This window comes from Podarcis melisellensis (genome assembly GCF_964234715.1).
Source record: "Podarcis melisellensis genome assembly, chromosome: 16".
In the NCBI taxonomy this organism is placed as follows: domain Eukaryota; kingdom Metazoa; phylum Chordata; class Lepidosauria; order Squamata; family Lacertidae; genus Podarcis; species Podarcis melisellensis.
Window position 1 is genome coordinate 23720985 of NC_138533.1, and position 20747 is coordinate 23741731.

At 44.9% G+C, this 20747-nt stretch overlaps 1 protein-coding gene across 1 annotated transcript; it reads right to left on the bottom strand.

Moving 5' to 3' along the window:
- Positions 1 to 4501: 4501 nt before the first annotated feature.
- On the bottom strand, positions 4502 to 20065 carry SF3A1 (splicing factor 3a subunit 1). Its single transcript, XM_081892310.1, has 17 exons — positions 19909 to 20065; positions 18331 to 18443; positions 17887 to 18091; positions 17337 to 17594; positions 16303 to 16377; positions 15397 to 15547; positions 14403 to 14596; positions 13499 to 13616; positions 13142 to 13327; positions 12302 to 12423; positions 11922 to 12164; positions 11392 to 11602; positions 10250 to 10279; positions 8153 to 8307; positions 7545 to 7646; positions 6171 to 6242; positions 4502 to 5527 (listed from the first exon to the last, which is right to left on the bottom strand). Exons 1-17 carry the CDS (start codon positions 19969 to 19971, stop codon positions 5426 to 5428), a joined length of 2400 nt encoding a protein of 799 aa, XP_081748436.1. The 5' UTR covers positions 19972 to 20065; the 3' UTR covers positions 4502 to 5425.
- Positions 20066 to 20747: the final 682 nt, after the last annotated feature.

Consider the following 20747-nt stretch of genomic DNA (forward strand, 5'->3'; position numbering starts at 1 on the left):
CACCCTAAAATAAAAGGATTTCCACGGTGGCTCACCATAACAACAAAAAAAATGCCCATTGTGGAATACTCCTAAAAAAGGAGTCATTTTAAGAGTGTTTGTGACAGTACCTTTATTAACACCTCCCAAAAACTTGTCGGCTGGATTGGGCCAATGGGTCACCTAGTCCAGCATCCTATTCTCACAGTGGTCAAGCAGATGCCTTTGAGAAACCCTCAATCAGGACTTGAGTTTAACAGCACTCTTCCCTCCTGCAGTTTCTAGACACTGGCATTCAAAAGCATACTGCCTCCAACACGGTGGTAGAACGATATAACCATCAGGGTGAGTAGCCACTGATAGTCTCATCCCCCTTGAATTTGCTTAATCCTCTTTTAAAGCCTATAGTCTAACCAGAGTGTTGGACCTCTGACCTGGGAGACCAGAGTTCAAATCTCCACTCAGCGATGAACTGGGTGACCTTGGGCCAGTCACCCTCTCTCAGCCTGTTCAACCTCACAGGGTTATTGCAAAGATGAAATGGGGAGGAGCAGAACCATGTACACCACCATGAGCTCCTTGGAAAAGAATATCGTATATAAATGTAATAAATAAAATTGTAAACACAAGACAATTTCTCTCCCTTTCTCCGCTCTCTTGTACCTATGCTGCCCTTTCCAAGAAGTTGCTGCTTTCAGATCCTGTTTGTGAGGTTCCAGAAACACAGTTGAACACATAAAAAGAAACACACCAGAAAGCTGGAATATAGATGGAAGTTTGGGGCCTGATGATTAGACTAGATAGAGCCAGCAGGATAGTTTCTTAATCATCTTTGTTAGTTAGCCTTAGTGTCCCTTGTTTGCGAAGAACTTAGTTGCTGTTTTTTAAATGCCGTTTTGTAGCATACAGTAGTGGTAAACCACATGCTTTGCAGATAAAAAGCAGTCTATGAGCCATGACAGCTACATTGTACCTCCCCTGCTGGAAAGGAATACGCCACTGAATAAGAGTTACCAGGGAAACACAAATGGGGCAAGTTCTGCTTTTGCGCTCAGGTACTGCTTGCAGGCTTCCCAAAAGAGGAATAATAATAATAATAGTAATAATTTATTATTTATACTCCACCCATCTGGCTGGGTTTTCCCAGCCACTCTGGGCGGCTTCCAAGAAAACACTAAAATGCAATAACATATTAAACATTAAAAGCTTCCCTAAACAGGGCTGCCTTCTGTTTTCTAAAGGTTTGGTAGTTATTTTTCTCTTTGACATCTGGTAGGAGGGTGTTCCACAGGGTGGGTGCCACTACCGAGAAGGCCCTCTGCCTGGTTCCTTGTAACTTGGCTTCTTGCAGAGAGGGAACCGCCAGTAGGCCCTCAGAGCTGGACCTCAGTGTCCGGGCTGAATGATGGAGGTGGAGACGCTCCTTCAGGTATCCTGGACTGAGGCCATTTAGGGCTTTAAAGGTCAGCACCAACACTTTGAATTGTGCTCGGAAACGTACTGGGAGCCAGTGTAGGTATTTCAAGACTGGTGTTATATGGTCTCGGCAGCCGCTCCCAGTCAACAGTCTAGCTGCCGCATTCTGGATTAGTTGTAGTTTCCAGGTCACCTTCAAAGGTAGCCCCACATACAGCGCATTGCAGTAGTCCAAGCAAGAGATAACGAGAGCATGCACCACTCTGGTGAGACAGTCCGCGGGCAGGTAGGGTTTCAGCCTGTATACCAGATGGAGCTGATAAACAGCTGCCCTGGACACAGAATTGACCTGCGCCTCCATGGGCAGCTGTGAGTCCAGAATGACTCCCAGGCTGCGCACCTGGGTCTTCAGGGGCAGTTACCCCATTCAGGACCAGGGAGTCCTCCACACCCATCCGTCTCCTGTCCCCCCAAAACAGTACTTCTGTCTTGTCAGGATTCAACCTCAATCTGTTAGCCGCATCTGGTTGGCCACTTTGAGAAAAGGATGCTGGACTAGTTAAGCCTTTGACCTGATCCAGTGGGGCTCTTGCTTTCAATGCCCAACATGTCCACCCATGAGATTTTAGGAGAGACCGCAGCATCTGGAACATCAGACCAGGTGTGGGGGACCTTTCAGATGATGTTGCTGAACGACATCTCCCACCAGCCCAAGAAAGCATGGTCAATGTCCACGGATAATGCAATTTGTAATTCAACAACATCAGGAGAGCTGAAGGTCCCCCACACCTGCCCCAGAGGGAAGCCACAGCAACCAGAGCAGGGTAGATGGGCCACAGCCTGACTAAAAATGAAATCTGCTACATACATCCCAGCCAGCAGAGAAATGTGTGTTTTTCAGAAAAGACCTGCAAGTGATTAAGTTGTCTGAAATCAGCTGAAGAACTGCAAAAGGGCAAATGGAACCAAACATGGTTACAAGACTGTTCTGAGAGACTGGAATCTATCACCAAGGCTTCCAAATAATAGGTTTCTGGGTGGCTTTGGCAGAACCCAGGCAGCTGCCTCTCAAAGCTCAATTGCAGCCGGGTTTGTTCCATTCCCCAGGCACAGCACAGTCATATATACGTCAGCAATATTTGTTCCCAAGGGTCCGCTCAAGCTGTGAGACTGCAGAGCCTGAAGATTTCCATAAACTGGGGTGTCTTCACTCTTGGCAGCTTGCATTCCAGCCCATGTTAGGAGAACCACTTCCACCTCTCTCCTCCTGGCCTTCCTATGCCCATTCATAAATCTTCCAGCCCAAGGAGACCCTAAGTCTGGGACATCAACTGCCACACCAAAAGGGATGCATAGACAGGTTAAAGGACAATCATTTGGGCCATGGACCAGGGAATTAGCAAAGTCAATCTAGCCTACAGTATGAGTCCAGCTGATTTTGCAAAGAACAAGGAAGTGAGCTGAGAACACAGGAAGTTGCCTAACGGAGTCAGACCATTGGTTCATTTAGTTCAGTACTATCTGCACTGACTGGCAACAGCTTTCCAGTATTTCAGGCAAGGTACATTTCCCCAGCCCTACCTGCAGAATGAACCGGAGACTTTCTGCATGCAAAGGAGACTCTGCCAAGAGAATGAGGCCATTCCTCTAAAAATAAATATCTGAGGTCTCACGATTGTTACAAAACAGCTGACTTAAACAGTAAGGTGCTTTATACCCAAGTGAGATCACTGGTTCACCTAGCACAGGGGTCAGCAACCTTTTTCAGCTGTGGGCCGGTCCACCGTCCCTCAAACCTTGTGGGGGGCCAGACTATATTTTGGAAGAAAAATATGAACGAATTCCTATGCCCCATAAATGAACCAGAGATGCATTTTAAATAAAAGCACACATTCTACTCGTGTAAAAACACCAGGCAGGCTCCACAAATAACCCAGAGATGTATTTTAAATAAAAGGACACATTCTACTCATGTAAAAACACACAGATTCCCGGACCATCTGTGGGCCGGATTGAGAAGGCCTTAGGTTGCCTACCCCTGACCTAGCACAACAGTGCCCAAACTCCTTTTTCAGGCAGGAGGCAGTCTCAGCTCTATCAGGGGATTCTTCGCATTCTGCATGCAAAGCAGGAGCTCTGCCACTAAGCTTTGGCCCTGTGGAAAGCAGAGAGAGAAAAAGCAACACTGCTTTGTGATAGCCATTTAATTTGGACACTCTTAAGGGAAGCAAGCAACAAATCGATAAGGGGTATGGGAGGAAAAGGCTGGAAGGCGGTGCCTCTAGCTGTGAGCTCCTAAACAATAGGTGCCAAAGATGCAGGGGGGATTTGGAGCATGTAGCACAGCATTTAGAGAAGCAGGCTTTCAAGACCTGGCACCCAACATTAGCCCAAGCATGCCCTTTGGGACTTGCTTTGTAATCTTTTTACCATCTATTTGCATAGTAAACTGCCTCAACAGTTGAAAGACCAATGATTTAAACAGCTTTCTCTAGGACGGCGCCTTCTAAATGATTTGGACTCAAATTCCCATCAGTCTCAGCTAGAGCAGCAATGCTGCCTGGGGCTGATGGGAGATGTAGTCCAAAACATCTCTAGGGCAACAGCCTGGGACCGGCTAATTTAGAACCTAGTCATACCTCTTGTTATGTTTGATTCAGGTTACGTCTTTTCAGGTCGCGTCCCGCGGCAACCCAGAAGTACCGAAAAGGGTTACTTCTGGGTTTTGCCACTCGTGCATGCGCAGACACTCCAAATGACGTCACACACATACGCAGAAGTGGCAAAACGTGACCCGCACATGTTCAGGTTGCGTTCTGCTCATGTTGCAAACGGGGCTGTGGAACAGATCCCGTTCACAACCAGAGGTACCACTGTATTGTGTAACTCTTTAGCCATGATAAGAAAAGGCTCCAAAAGCCTCTGCCACCAAAATTACAGCCTTCAATTATCAAAAACCTACAGACTCTATAAGCAAGTGTGGCTGCACTGCAAGGGGTAAAGATAAGAGACTTGAACAGCATCTTAATCTACTGCCCTCTGAAGGCTTCTTTCAGCCTTTAGTACGACAAGGAGCGATTTGCAAAAAAGACACACAGATTTAAAATCATTTCCATATTTTGTATTGAAGTCAGTGAAAGTGTGTTACACTTTTGTCAGGTTCATATTGTTTGATGAGTAATCTCCCAAACTAAGAGGGTTAAATCTTGGCAAGATTCTGAGGAATCTAGCGCAAGCCCCTTGAAGCTCATGTGTTGGTCAAACACTTAATACAGAAGGCCAGGAGCCAAGAACAAAGTGACTTCTTTTTCACTCAACTCAAAAGCAATGCAATGGAGGAGGTAAGCTGCTCCAAAGCAGGAGGGTGGGGAGTAAAAAATTATGCTGGACTAATGCAAGTCGCTTCCAGGAACCCTGACCAATTCCACTGTTCTGAGTAAGACCTCACATTGCAGGTTTACTGTGTTACCAGCTTCTTCCATCTCTGTTGTCTGACCATTCCCAGGAAATCCAGGTCGTTGCAAAAGACATCAGAGCTCAGAGATTTCACATGGAAAAATCACAAATGCTTTTATTACACTAGTTATTTGGAATAAGGAAGTTAAACTGAAATGTTTCATCCAGAAGGTATCATTCTCTTATATGCCAGCAAGCCCCTTCCAAAAGTTTAATGCGCATGGGTCAGATCTAATCAAAGCTAAGAGAGATCTTAGCCGCAGAGGCAAAACGTTGCAAGAAATTAAAACACAAGACCACTGAAAAGAAATGCTAGCCAAGCAGCGATTCTGATAACATTGTGAATATATAGCACGAGCTGCTGAAATATACACACATCAACTTGAAAAATAATTCACAGTGACTCCAAGGGCATGAACAACTTTCTCCAGCTGAAGGGATTACCAGATACAAGCTGAAGGTACAAAGCATTGCCCATGTGGGAACGCCATGCGGCTGTTACTCAGGAGCTGGCAGATTCTGGCAGCTTGTCTTATGCCATATGCTGTGGGGCAGCTGCCTTGCCAATGGAGTCCTACTTCTTTCTACCACCTCTTTCTTTGAGTGCTAAGTGGATCACTGACCCGCTGGTCATGTTGTAATAAGCCAGAGAGTTGGAATCTTTGATGAAGATGCCCTGAAAAGACAAGACACAAGAAGGTCTCAACAGTGCTAAGCTTTGTGCTTGGCAAGGAAAACAAAACCCACCCTTTGCACCAAAAGGAAACCACAGGAAGCTGCCTTGCACAGAGTCACACCATTGGTCCATCTAGCTCATCACTGTCTACACTGACCAGCAGCCCCACCTGGAGATGCTGGGGAATGAATATGGGATTTCCTGCATGCAAAGCAACCGCTCTACCACTGAGTTATAGCTCTTCCTTCATATCTCAGCATGGAATGCGAATCATGGCATTTGCAATTTAAGCTTGAAAAAGGCAAGGGAACAGATAAGGCACAGGGCTGGGATCTTAAGACACTCAGGGTTAAGTGGAATGCTCTCCCCAAGGAGGTTCAGCTGGCGCCTTCATTATATACCTTTATGTGCCAGGCAAAAAAGTTCCTTTTCAGCCAGGCCTTTAGTTGATTAACATGCTACATACCCTTTTAAATGTGTTTGTGGGAGACGGTGGAGAGGAGAGAGGTTATTGGTTTGTTTTTGTTCTTGTTTTTATTATGTCTTTTGTATCTTGTATTTTTATGTTGTGAATCCTGAGATCTATGAATGAAGAACGGCAAACTAACTAACTAATTAAGGGCCAATAGGCCCACACACCCACCTCATATTGGAGCTTTTGTTTCCCAGCAGGCATTCCAGTGGCTTCATGAATCTTGACCTTGATAACAGAAACCTAGGAACCAAAGGAAACCCACAAACACCTTCAATGAAATTGGGCACTATACAAGGGACTTGTACAGCACATGCTTGGGAAACATAACATGACAGAAAGGAAAAGGTTTGCAATGAATGTCATCAATGTACTGTTTTTAACACTGATTGGGAGCCGCCCAGAGTGGCTGGGGAAACTCAGCCAGATGGGCGGGGTATAAATAATAAATTATTATTATTATTATTATTATTATTATTATTATTATTATTATTATTATTATTATTATTATTATTATTATCAAAGGAAAGCTGTATCAATCAATAGAGAAATGAATCAGGGAGCAGGGATGCCAAATGGTGACTCATCAGTTAAATCTGGTCAGGTATTTTATACCCAGGAATGGTAAAAGCTTTGCCTGCTGCTTCATGGTTATAAACAGCCACACACTGTTCTCTCTTTTAATGCCTGCTGTGCATCTTTACATGTTAGCATTATTATTATTATTATTATTATTATTATTATTATTAGCTGGCTTATAGAAATATAAAATACATGTAAATATACAGTGTTTAAAACTAAGCAGTAAAAAAGCAATCCAATATTTAATACTAAACACATACACCCCATTAAAATCAGCAATATAAAAACTGGAAGAATATACAAAGCAGCCTTTCCTCCCAAAATTAAAAACTGATGATTAGGAAAAGCAGCCCATTAGATGACATCAAATGCTTGAGAACAGAAGAAAGTTTTAAACTGGGGCCAAAAAAGACAGTATCAGACCATGTGGGTCTTCCTGCGGAGTCCCCCCTCCCCGCCCTACAAACAGGGAGCAACTCTCTGAACCTCTCCAGAATGAAGAGAGAGTTTGGTGTAGATCTTAATGCATGGGTAGATTCATATTGGGAGAGACATTCCATTAAGCAGTGCGGTGCTGAACTGTGTAAACCTTATAGCACACAGATTTGGGCCTGGAAATGCACGGCCTGCCAGTAAAGCGCAGCCAGAACAGGTGTTAAAAGGTACAATCACCTGGCTGCAACAATTAATCTGGCTACTGCATTCTGCAACAGCTGCAGTTCCTGAAGAGTCACATAATCTAACATTTTTATATGTAACTCTCTGCTGCAACACCTGCAGTCCACAAGTAGTAAGACAATATTTATAGCTTTTGCTGGTTTTATTAATGGCACCTGGCCGCTGATAAAGACGGGGATCATTTTATGCAGCAAAATACTCTTTCCAAACCCCAGATAACTGTCTGAAGAGCAAAGCAGTCACTGACAACAGAGAAACCAGCCAGCCATTGCTTGAGCCACATACCTGGTCAGAGAGAGGGAGGGTGAACACCAGCACCTGGCCATTCAGCTTCCATTCAGTCTTGTCCTGCATGTTAGGAACTTGAACTTTGACCGTGACTGGGCCCTAAGGGAGTAAGCAGAATTACACTGTTAAGGGTGTGTGTGTGCTTAAGAACACAAGAAGAGCCTGTTGGATTAGGCCAATGGCCCATCTAGTTCAGCACCCTGTTCTCACAGTGGCCAACCAGATGCCTGTAGGAAATCCACAAGCAGGATTCGAGCTGTCTCCTCTCCTGTGGTTTCCAGCAACTGGTATTCAGAAGCATTGCTGCCTCTGACTGTGGAGGCAGAGCACAGCCATTGTGGCTTGCAGCCATTGATAGCCATCTCCCCCATGAATTTGCCACATCTGACAAAGGAGAAGAAGGGAGAACCAATGAGAAAACCTCTGCTTCTTCCTGGAAGGCTGCCCTTCCACCTTTTGAATTCCTTTCCCTTGCAAATTCCCCCATTCCCAACTTCAGGCTGGCAACCCAGCTTAATTGGAATGTGAAGGGTCGCTGATCACCCAACCGCTAGAAGATTCCTCTGGCCTAAGATCAAAGCACCATTATTTATTTAAGCACACACCTTGTTTCTGCGCAGGAATTCCTCTTCCGGCATCAGGTTCTCTTCAGATTTCAGCTTCTTGGAGGCCGGCTCATCATCCATGGGAGGTGGAGGGTGGACAGGAGGCATAGGGGCCGGAGCACTCACTGGCGCCACAGGAGGAGCTGGAACAAAAGCTGAAGGGGTGGGGAAGAGTGTTTATTCTGCAAGAAAATCACTAGTGGCGTTTGGAGCAAAAGACGTGGACAGAACCCCAAAGCAGTGGTGTCAAATGCAGAAAAAGCCTGGTATAGTCCCATCTCCATTTCTGCTTGAGAAGGTAGCACAGGAAGCATGTTTGCATCTTCCAACGCTAATCAAGGGCAAAACAACTCACTTATGAGCTTGCTTGCAAGAAATAACTAAGAAGGGGGGGGGGTGTTTGTGTCTCTGCTCCCAACCTCCTGGCCTTTAGAAATAAGGTGATTTTATGTTTTTGGTGTATGCTAAAAACCAAAGCACTTTCAGAATGGTGTTATTGGTTATGCATAGTACTAGTCACTGTGAAGGTGTGGAGTTGTATCTTTTTTTAAAAAAAAAATTGTTTTACTTCTCATGTATCAAATGCCTTTTATTCTTTTGAACGCTGCTATGGTTACTTTGAATATTAAAGAGTTTTATATGTGTTTTTTAAAACGTAAGCAACAATTTTGCTTGATTTTTATAGAAAGGCAGGGTATAAAAATAGCAGGGGTTTTTTTTTAATAAAAAAAGTTTAATGACTCTGGAGGGACCAGTGGCCTTTGCAATCTCCAATGGGGTCTGTCCCTGGCACCAGAGAGAAGTATGGATCCTTAAAATACATTTCCTGGTCACAAGAAGGTGGAATGGAAATCTCTTGAAAGAGTTACATTTGACACCATTGCCTTTAGGGAAAGAAAAGAGACCAAAAGAAAAGCAAGAGTAAGTAGAAACTCCCAAGGCATAAAAGCTGTGTTAAAATGAGATTAGTTGAGCTAAAAAGCCTAGGAAAGTTGTCAGCTTCTCCTATCCAAGCACTGCAAAAGTCAGGACATCACACCTGCTGGAAGTCTAATTTTCAGTGCTTCTAAGTAAGGAAAATGTGGGAATGTAGAAAGCTCTGCTTCGTAGCAATAAAATGAAGGTTAAATAACTTTGGGGGGTGGGAGGGGAGATGAACGCACCTAAACACATGTGATGCATCTGCTATCCCAGAGTAGGCTGAAGTCCCTTTCCTAGGCTTTGCTGCAGCTGTGTAGGAAGTTAATGCTAGTCGTGAGCTTTATGACACAAATATCGCTATGGTCAAGTTGCCCTTGTTTCCTTACGGGTCCTCATGAACTATCCTGGGCTGCAACTGCACATGTGCCTGACCAGAAGTGTACACCTAAAAATGCAATATGTGAATCTGCCCTTGCTCTGTTCCCTGGGTTTCAAATACTTGGGTCTGGCGACTACTTTCCATCCACGTTTGTTTGTTTTTAAAAAAAATCACAGATCTTTCAACTCCACTGTGAACTCTTTGGCTTGGAATGACTAGGGTATTAAGCATTTAAGAGAATTACAAGAATTTCAGACAAGAACACTTCCACGTGACAGCCCAGGATCTAAGTGACTCGATAGCATCTTATTTATGTACCTTGAGCTACTTATCTCAAACTTGGATGGCGGTCATTGAAAAGAGGGAGAGCCACACACAAAGCAGCCAGACCATGAAGGCGAGATGAAGGGGGCAGGGCTTAAAGCTACTTTGCAACAACTGTAGTGGGTGTGAAGCAACTGAAACACAGACAGAAGACTCTGGCTCTTTCCAAGGGCACAAAGTGGCTCTTCCTCTATTCCTGCCTTTGTTTCTCTTGCAAAACGACAGTGTCTGGAGAACTGGCACCCAAGCTAGCATGCAGCCACAAGAATCTTTGAAGAGCGGCGACAATCAGGCCAAGTAGTCTACAAAAGGTCAAGAACTATTGACACACAGAGACGCACACCACAGCCAGGAATCCCCGGTACCACTCTGGACAGACAAGAGAAGTGAAGGCATGCAAATTAAGAGCTCGACTTGAAGGTTAGTGATTAGCTGAGTTACCTCCGAGGTCACAATGACACTTAAGAAGTTACCTGGACTGCTGACTGGTCCCTGTCTGTATCCTATATTGTAACAATTAAATATAATTAGTCAATGGCTTAGCTCACCTGAAACCTATGAGATAATAAAATAGTGCCTATTTGGATTTCATGATTTAAAACGGAAAACTCTACAGGAAAGCACAAAGGTTCCAGGCCGCTCCTTTGTCACATACAATGGTCAAGAATATACTGTAATGTCACAGAGCACACTTTCAACTTATTGGGTTCAAGAACTGGGGTTGGCGGTGTGTGCTTTTCCATACCTATGTGGAAGAACGGGTCTCTGATTTAGACAGAAAACTTGCAAGCCAACTCCTGTGTAAATGCAGCCAGCACCACAGTCTTTGTACATCAATGAAGCATCCTAGAGGATTGAAAATGCAATATCTAGTCTACCCTCATCCCCGTAGATGGTGGAAAGAATGATCTTGGGCCATGGAAGAAACTGAAAGCAGCCTGCCTCAGTTTCTCTGTGGAAAAGGGGCTATGGGTAGGAAAAGGTCATGGAGCATAAACAATAGACTATGGAACTATTTTCAACCCTTCATGTGAGAAAAGGAATTGGAAGGCCAGGGAGAATGAGGATGAAATTCTAAGTTCATTTTGGAAGAGGGGAACCACCAATTTGGAACAAGTAGGAGGAATTCTGTTTCTGCCCAACATTTCCTCCCTCTTCTTTTCTAGACTTCAAACTTTTGGGAGAAAGGAGTCACCTGTATAACTGTTAACAACTACAGATTTTTTTTTTAACAGCACACACGGTGATCATCACAAGACAATACATAGGGTAAGGTTGTCACTGTGGCATTGTATCAAACTCAAATATGTCACCAATTTTAACACAACTGTTATTATTCATTTAGCAAATGCAGTGACTAAATTTTAGCAGTGTTGACCTCCAGGGCTTAATTCCATTGGAGAAATGGCTTTTCGGTATGGAGAATCCCAGTGAAGCCTGCAGAAACTTTTGATCAAAGACTTGCAGGTAAAGTGCAACTGCTGAATGCAGTAGCTATAGGACCACTGAGGAAAATGCGCCAACAGAAGCAAATTCTGAGACCAAGAGGAATCCTGACGGGCTTCCACAATTCCCAAAACTTATTTAGCCCGAGGTGAGATTGTTCAGCACTGACCTGTTGGCACAATCATGGGAGGGGGCCGTGGAGCCATGATGGGTGGGGCCGAAGGTGGCATCGGAACTACGTTGATCCGAGGGGCATGTATGATCGGTGGCATCGGAGCAGCGATGACAGAGCCTGGAGGTAAGCGGACCACCGAAGTCATTGGTGGGCGAGGCATGACGGGAACAGCGCTGACAACTGTTGTACGGACAGGTGGTGGCATCTAGAAGACGTAAGAATACAGGAAGTTGCTTTATGCTGAACCATGCCATGTAGGTCCATCTAGCTCAGTATGACTGGCACAGACTGGCAGCTGTTCTCCAGGGATTCAGACAGGGAATTTCTCTTGGCTCTACCTGGAGATACTGGGGATCAAACCAGAGGCCTTCTGCATGCAAAGCCTGTGCTCTGCCACTGAGACGTGACCCTTCCCCAAGCAAGGCAATTCAGCTTACAAGATGCAAATTAAAACCTGGCTCCCTCTGCCAAACAGAAGAAGTCCTTTAAGCAGAGGAGCTTCCTATGGAACAAGTGGGGCTTACCGAGGGCGGGCGAGGCACTGATGCAATTGGCGGAGCGCTGGTTTGGATGTTTGGGGCCGACGAGAGGGGTGGGGGCTGGGGCATCTCATTGGGTTTGCTCGGACCAATCTTCTCCTTGCTGTCATCCTCTGGCACCAGCCCTTTGGCCTTATGGATAGCCTCAATCTGCTCCTGAAGGGTAATGTTGGCCTGAGCTGCCTGCTGAGTTCGGGCCATGCTGCCAGAGTGGCCATCCCAGGTCACCTAGTAAAACAGAAAACAGGTGAGTCTTAGTGCCTTTTGCTTTCACACTAACTAGAGTTAAGCCACTGGAGGAGGAGGCTTTCTTTCCTTCACACTTCCGGTAGCAGAGCGCTTTCTAGCCTGGCTCCCTGCCATACCTTCTCTTCTGGTTTCTGGATCTCTTCTTCCCCAATTTTCTTGCCGATAGCTGTCTCTTCAACACCAAAAATATCGGTACGGCGCTCAGCCAGCTGTTTCAAGCTGCTTTCAATGTCCAAACCTGAAAGTATGAGTAAAATGGGAGAGTTTACCATGGTGGTTTTGTTTTTGTCCTTCAAGATAGGGCACTGCTCATAGGTTCTAAGCCATCTGTTGTCGCTACTCCCATAAAATGGGCAAACAGAAATGGGATGCACTGAAAAATTTAGCCATCTGAAAATTTTGGCCGCCAAGATAGTGTTCTACCTTCTCCATTCACTACTTTGTCAGGGCTCTGGACAACCCAAACCAGGCACAGGTTTTTATATATTTCTTATGCTTATAAAGCCCATTCTTTCATTAAAAAACTCAAGAGCAGCTGACATGTAGTTGATATTCAAATATATACTTATTGCATTCTGAATTATTACTGGGTATTGTTTTTTCTTTTATATACCTTTATTAGCTGCTTTGAACATCCCCGTTTGGAGAGGAAAATACGTTAAACGTTTTACTACAGAATCAAATGAATTGCAGTGTAGTAAACACACCTGCCCCCAAAACGCCTTTTGAAACTTGATGCCTACCTGCCGCTTGATAGCTGTCCTCTTATAAAACTAAAGTTAATCCAAGGTAATTCATTTATCTATTAATTTATTAGCACGGAATGATTCTAATTATTTCAGAAGAGCATTATAGTATCTGACTAGTTTCCTTCAGACACGCATAAACATGTAATCAAGGTTAACACAAGAAAAAAATATGTCGATAAAAGACCACTAAAACCTTGCTGGACTGACCTGGGGCATAGACCTCATCATCGCTCTGCTTCTCCCGGAGAGAGCGATCCCTTTGCTCCAACCAGCGGGGATCCAGAAGCCCAATGCGCATATGTTCTTGCATTTTGCTGGCAGGGATTTTCTCCCCCGTGATGGGGGAGACAAGATACTCATCTGGGGCCGGAGTTGGTGGCAAAGGCTTAGATGCTGGAGAGAGGCGAGAGAGAGAGAGAGAGAGAGAGAGAGAGAGAGAGAGAGAGAGAGAGAGAGAGAGAGAGAAGAGAGATATACAGTTAGAAATGTCAGGAAAGATTATGACTACTGGATCTAGAATGCAACCCAGTCACAAACCCCACCTGATCTTAACCCCAAGCTTACCTTTAGGGTCATAATCTTTCCTGACAATGACTTGGTCTGGAGTAGGAGGAAGAGGTGGTGGCATCGGAGTTTCTGGAGGTGGTGGAACTTTCTGACTCTCATCTTCTTCATCAGAGCCCTTCAAAAAAAATTTTAAGTGAAGGATCATGAAGCATGATTCTCTTGAAAGGCTCAACTCAGTTTTCTTAGTAAGAAGACAAACCAGGCTTAAGCAAGTCTCTTCCCTGATTTAAGCTGGCACCAGTTAGCTCAATTGGTTAAGAGCATGGTGCTAATAACGCCAAGGTCATGGGTTTGATCCCCATATGGGTGCATATTCCTGCATCACAGGGAGTTTTTGATCCACAGAGTCCCTTCGAACTCTATGATTCTATCATACCTTTGCGGCTGGCTTGTTCAAGCCTTGAGCATGTGAAAGGCTGCACTTTGAACCATCAACAGACTTGTGGGCTTGGACTAGACTGTTTTCAGAACCCTCTCTCATCCCTTGTAGGTTTACGGCTAAAAACAAAGATCTTCTAAAACTTTCGGAACATAGAATCATAGAGTTGGAAGACACCACAAGGGCCATCGAGTCCAACCCCCTGCCAAGCAGGAAACACCATCAGAGCACTCCTGACATATGGTTGTCAAGCCTCTGCTTAAAGACCTCCAAAGAAGGAGACTCCACTACTCTCCTTGGCAGCAAATTCCACTGTCGAACCTTTCCCCCACCACCAGACATTAAAACTTGAGCCCCAATTTGAGTTCAGCAGAGCATTAAGGTCCAGGACACCAGCTATGCAGTACAAGAAACAAACTCTTATGAACATTACTTTACTGAGTACGGGGATTAAGAGATTCAGAAAGACTACTTTCAAGCTTTGCCACACCGAAAAGACTTTCCCGCAGACTAACTGCTCACCTCATCCATGTCCTGCACTTGGGTATCCTGGTCCAACTGAGATGGTGCCTCCTCAGTCTTTTCTTGTTTCTCATCTTCATCATCTGACTCCACTTCCATCTCCACTTCTTCACTTTCGCCAAACTTCTCATAGCGCTCCTGGATGAGAATTCGTGCACCTAGCTCCTCGGGAGTGGTGGGGGGTGGGAAGTTCCCTGCAAAAAAAAGGGGGGGGAATCATACCTTTGGTGAAACAGGTTACACAGCTGAAAAAAGGGTCATGTGTCTTCCCTAGACAAGCTCCTTGTTAAGGGTCCACCTCAGTGGGAAGTGACTGGATTTCTGGGCTGGGGGCTCTGTTAGCTTGAACTTTTTTCTGATATTTGTGGGATTCAAGAAGCAGAGTTCAAATGCAGGTCTTGCTTGCAGCTTCCATTTTATTTGCACCTGCTTTTCAAGTATATTACAGTACAGTCTTCTCCAGGACCCCCCCCTGAGGGGGGGAGGCTCAGAGGATGATGATGATTGAAAGAAGGATCTTTTCAGTTGTGTGTGTTTTCTCCAGCAAGGTCCACCTGGCACCTTTAGTGATATCTACTTGTCACCACGTAAAGACGTATATTCCCCCCCCCCGGCTTTTGATAGACTTGAGACGTTAAAAAGTTTACTGCTCAAGTTTCCTGCGGCTGTTTTGTGGGTTGATGTGTTCTGTGTTTATGGTATAATGTGTTTATATTTATGTTTTTAAATGTAAGTAGCTTGGAACCTTCGAGTAACCAGCAGCTAACTAGAATAATGATGATGATAATATTAATAATAATATAGTAATATACAGACGGTTGCTGGAAGACTTTGTTGGAAAGTAGCTATATAGTGCTTCCTTGGAGGAATAACAGATGAGTTATTCAATATTTTCATTGAGTCTAAGCGGCTTTTCCCTTCCTGACTTATGCTGGATTCAATGAGGCTTTGAGAGAGGTCAAGATATGCATTTCAGCAAAGTAAATGACCCAACCTTGCTCAGAGGGCTGGAAGTCCACGGTTTCCACCACCACAAAATCATGCCAATCGATCTGGGCATAAGCAACGCGCTCTCGCTCCTTTTCCTCCTCTTCCTTCTTCCGCTCTCGTTCCTGAAACTTGGCCCACTCCACTCTGTAACACGCCTGCACAAAGCATCAAGTAACATTAAAAAAAACCCAGTAACTGTGTTTTTGGATACATTCTCGATAAGCACCAAGGTCAACTGCTTTCAAGTGCCCCCAAAACTCAGCTTGAAGGCATTGACAAGGCCATATCCTCCCACTTCAGTCATGGAAAGAGCTGGGTTGGTGGTAATTGCAGGTGTTGGCTGGCTACCAAGGGTAGTTCAGATTAACTGGATCACTGCACTTAAGAATCGGATGATGGTAGACACATTTGAAAATTACACATTGTGGGATATTTTGAGAGGCAGTGTAGTGGTTAGCGTGCTAGACTGTGGCCTGGGTCTAAATCCCCACTCAGCCATGAAATTCACTGGATGGCCTGGGCCAACCATTACCTCTCAGCCTAACCTACCTCACGGTAGGTTTGCCCCTTTGCAGGAAAGGTGAAATAGAAATGCAATAAATAAAATAAAAAGGTGTTTGGTAGTAACGCGAAGTGATACAATCACAAAAGGAGAATCAAAGGTCCACCTTGCCTTTATTACAAATAAGGCCACTGAGATGTAAGACTGCAATCCTACACTTGCTCACCTAGGAGGAAGCTCCACTGAACTCAGTGAGGCTTACACCTGGGTAACGTATATACCTCTATAGGCCTGCACGGAGTATTGGCAGAAATTCAAAGTGATATAAGATGGTTAGCTCAGAAGAGTGTTTTCAGATTTTTTAAACCTAGCAAAGGGCAATCATGTAAAAAACTCTTAACTGCTTACCTGATCCAATACTTCTTTGGGGTTTTCTGCCTCCTTCTTAAGTTTTATGATCAAACCCTTGGGTGGAATCAAGATCTGGAAAAAAAAAATTCAATAGGCTACTGAGGCATCAGTTCCAGTTAGGGTTTTCTTCTTGCCCAAGCAATCAATAGTCTGCATTAAGAAAAGCTTGCAGTATATATAATTTATGCAAAATAACTTTTGCCAGCGATTTTATAGTTTATTCCAGGTTTGCAAGTCACAGTAATGGGCTGGGAGGTATGTGCAACACTTGAGGTCTTATTCAACCACCCACTCAGCTTCTGAGATAGCAGCAGGAAACGACACACGTTTTCAAGCATATCTTAGCAGCCATGAGGACTAGAAACTTGTTTGTTGAGTTGTCAATGTTTCAAAGAAAAGCTGAATTCTGTGCTCCCCCCCCCCTCTCCAAGTCTAGGCACAGCTTTGCCTGAAAGTAGGAACACTTTAAGGAACAGTACATGTGCACAGGATGCAGAGAAGATGGCAACTATTTGCCATAATTGGCAACGGGTATAGCTATGACTTAGGCAAGCCAGCTCCTATTAGACAAAGCCTCCATATTTGGAGGCAGCAATGTTTCTGAATGCCAATTGCTGGAAACCAAAGGAGGGGAGAATGCTAATGTTCTGCTTGCTGGTTTCCCACAAGCATCTGGTTGGCCAAGATGCTGGACTAGATGGGCCACTGGCCAGATCCAGCAGGCTATTGTTATGTTTTTAACAAAAAAAGAACAATTCTGCTATCATTTCCACTGCTTCTCCTGTTTGCTATGGAACAAATTTTGTTTTTATCTTGCCATATTCATACAAAAAATGTGAAATCAGTATTAGGGCACCTTAATGCCTGGGGTGTCCCTACTTTTCCATCCAGGATCCTTGCAAGCATTTCTTTTCAACCTAGACAGGAAGTCTTCAGAGTTTGTCACTTTGAAATGCACGTGTCGCTCTGCGTAAATAGCACTATCCTCAAGCTTGTTCAAATGAATGCTCCTGGCACCTGAGATTTGTTACCTTAGTGTACTGTTCAACCAGTTTGGTGAAGTAGTTGAAGAGACTGTGCTGCGGGCGCAGGAAGTCAAATTGGTAATTCCTCTGCTCTTTCTGCATCAACTGGGTGAGGAACTGCCTGCCGTTCCGAGCAACAAACTGGGCTGTCAGCTTTACCACGTCCAAGTCAAAGGCTGAGATCGAGGGAGGGTCTGCAATGAACTCAAATTCCGGAGGAGGCTCTTTCGGAACCACGGTCTCCTGAATCACCTGGGCTTGTACCTGCAGAAGGAACACAGAAATGGATCACCACTTATACCCAACCAGCTGGTGTGGGGAACCTGTGGCCCTCCAAATGTCGCTGAACTACAATGCCCTTGGCCACTGACCCTGCTTGCTAGGGCTGATGGGGGCTGTAGGTAAGCAACATCTAGAGGGCCAAAAGTTCCTCACTTCTGCCAGTGAGGTATGAATGGAAGGAAAAGGCTAAGAGAAACTTATTGGCAGTTGGCCTTCCCTCCTGCAGCACCATGAAAGATAAGAGACAGATGAAGACGAGAGAGGAACCGCTTACCTTTTGGGGAAGCTGCTGTTGTGCACTCTGCTGTGCCTGCATCACTTTGGGAATGGCTGCCGAGGGCTCCTGTGCCTTCCCTTCCTTGAACTCATTGACTTTGTGGCGATAGTAGGCATGGTAAGGATCGTTGGGGTTCAAGAAGTTAAATTTGGGATTGTTGATTTCATTCTGCCTGATGCGGGCTTCAAACTCAGGACCATTTCTAGAAAAGTTATAGAGCAAAAATCAGCACCAAACCAAAATTTAAAATTCCTCAAAAGCCACCAAGGACAGGCACAGTATCCAACCCACACAAAAAAATTATTGCCAACCCTGAGTCCTCACTGCCTTTGTCCCTTAACACATTTGATTAGCTATGCATGCTGAGGCTGCCTCAACCACCCTCTTAGCTTATCTCTGCAAGAAGCTGATATTCCAAGAGTCCAGTCTAGGGTGACCTACCTGGCTACAAAACTGGCTGTCTTGTCCACAATATTCCGAACCTCTGGAGGAGGATAAATAATTCCCACCACGGGCTTGGCTGGTGTTGCTTCTTCTTTCGGTTCATCTTCTGGCTGCAATTAAAAGTGAATATGGCATAAAAAGAAAGCAGACCAAGGATCTTTCAAAAACCAGTTTGCTGAGGGAAAAAATTAAGTATTACCTCAAAGCAATAGTCTCTATTGCAGGATTGTTCTGTTGTGAAAGACTGAGCTAAACATCACAGCTCCTTGTTTACATCTCCTTAGTGGGATGGCCTTAGAAATGTATCTATCACCTCAGTTTCAGGCCCCCATCCCACCCTTTGTTATCTTTCTGTCAGCGGATGAAGACTGTTTTATTCCAACATGCTTTGGGGGGCTGTTTTTAAAGCAACTGGGTTTTTTTTTAATAGTGTTGTGTTGTTTTCACTATGTCTTTCAATGGATCTGTTTTTATAGTTTTAATTCTTTTATAGTTTAATTACTTTTATCTGAAGTATTATATTTTATATGTTGTTAATCTTCTGCATTTTAACTGTGTTGTTCTAATTTGTTCACACTGCCTTGAGTCCTGGTCTGGGAAAGAAAGCTCTGTGTTTGTGTGTGCGGATAGATATAATAATAATAATAATAATAATAATAATAATAATAATCGTAGTAGTCTGGAGGGTGGCAGCACCATTGTTATAGATCTTCATGTGCCAGGCAAAAAACTTGCTTCTTAAAGCAGGCCTTTGGCTTTTAATTATCTATGGCCTTTTAGAGTGGGTAGGATGTTTTCATGAACCAGTTTTAATGTGTGCATGAATTTTGTTTTTAACCCGTTTTTGTAAGAGGCTTTGAGCCGTCATGGCAAAAAAAGCAGCTTATAAATGTAATAAACAACCACATTTCCCATCATCACCAGCCAGAATGGCCAATGGCCAGGGATGATGATAATAATAATTTATTATTTATACCCTGCCCATCTGGCTGAGTTTCCCCAGCCACTCTGGGTGGCTCCAAATCGAGTGTTAAAAACATACAGCATTAAATATTATAAACTTCCCTAAACAGGGCTGCCTTCAGATGTCTTTTAAAAATAGGATAGCTGCTTATTTCCTTGACATCAGATGGGAGGGCGTTCCACAGGGGAGGTGCCACTACCAAGAAGGCCCTTTGTCTGGTTCCCTGTAACCTCACTTCTCGCAGGGAGGGAACTGCCAGAAGGCCCTTGGAGCTGGATCTCAGTGTCCGGGCTGAACGATGGAGGTGGAGACGCTCCTTCAGGTATACTGGGCCGAAGCCGTTTAGGGTTGAGAAGAGCTGGCAGTCACGCAAACTGTGGGGGGCATAGGTTCCCCGTTCCCCACTTTAGAAAATTCCCATACATCCACGTATCCGCGGGCTGCAGACTACGCCTCCCAGCATGCACCGCTCTCGTCCCGCAAGGCATCCTGGGAGGAGGACCTCCCCCTTCAGGAGGCCTTGGACATTAACCAGGGTTGGGGGGGTGGGGTGAAAGATGAAGGAACCTCAGAGAGTGGGCTTCTGCTAAACGGATCAGGCCGAAAAGTACCTGCTTCGCTTCAGGGGGCGCTGGCTGGGCAGGCGCCATCGCCTGCACAGGCCCGGCCGGCATGGCGGCTCTTCGCTCCGACGTTAGACGCGCGGCGCTCAACAAAACACCGAGCTCGGCGACAAAATGGCGTCGCCGTCAGCCGTGGCTGCGCGCGCATGCAGAGCGGCCACGTCAAAGGAAGGAGGAGAGGCTGTATGGAGGGGGGCTGTTTGGCGCATGCGCGTTGTCCTCTTCGAGCCCGTTTGAGGCACCGGAGACGATGAGAGTCTGCGGCTCCCCTGATTCTTCACATAAAGTTAAGGCAAATACTTGCAGAGCCTTTAACCTTCACTTCCAGACCCGAGCGCATTATTTCTTTATGTCCTTGCAAATGAAAACATGATTTTGAAATAAAATAAAGGATACACCTGACCTATGCATGTTTACTCGAAAGTAAATCTCATCCTGTTCAATCCTGTTTTAATATCAAGCACAGTATAGATGAGTTTCACCCTGAGGGATGTCAAGGGAACACCTCATTCCACCCAGTTCTGGCCAATATCGTTGTGAGCGGGGGCAAGTGCGATTATTATTATTATTGCGTGCATTGATTTTTAAAAACAGTTTGTCAGACTTTTCCCGTTTTCGCATTCTCTTCCTCACATCCCTCCCCTCCCACCGGGATTTCCTTCTGATCTAGCAGCCCAATTATCCAACTTTAATGCATCTGATTAAGGAAACTCTGCTATCGCAGTATGTACATCCCTTAGGTCTCTAAAGTGCCACAATAAAAATCTTGGGTCTTCGACGTGTCGGAAGACGCTTGGACATCCCCCTGCCCTCCCGGATTCCTTCCC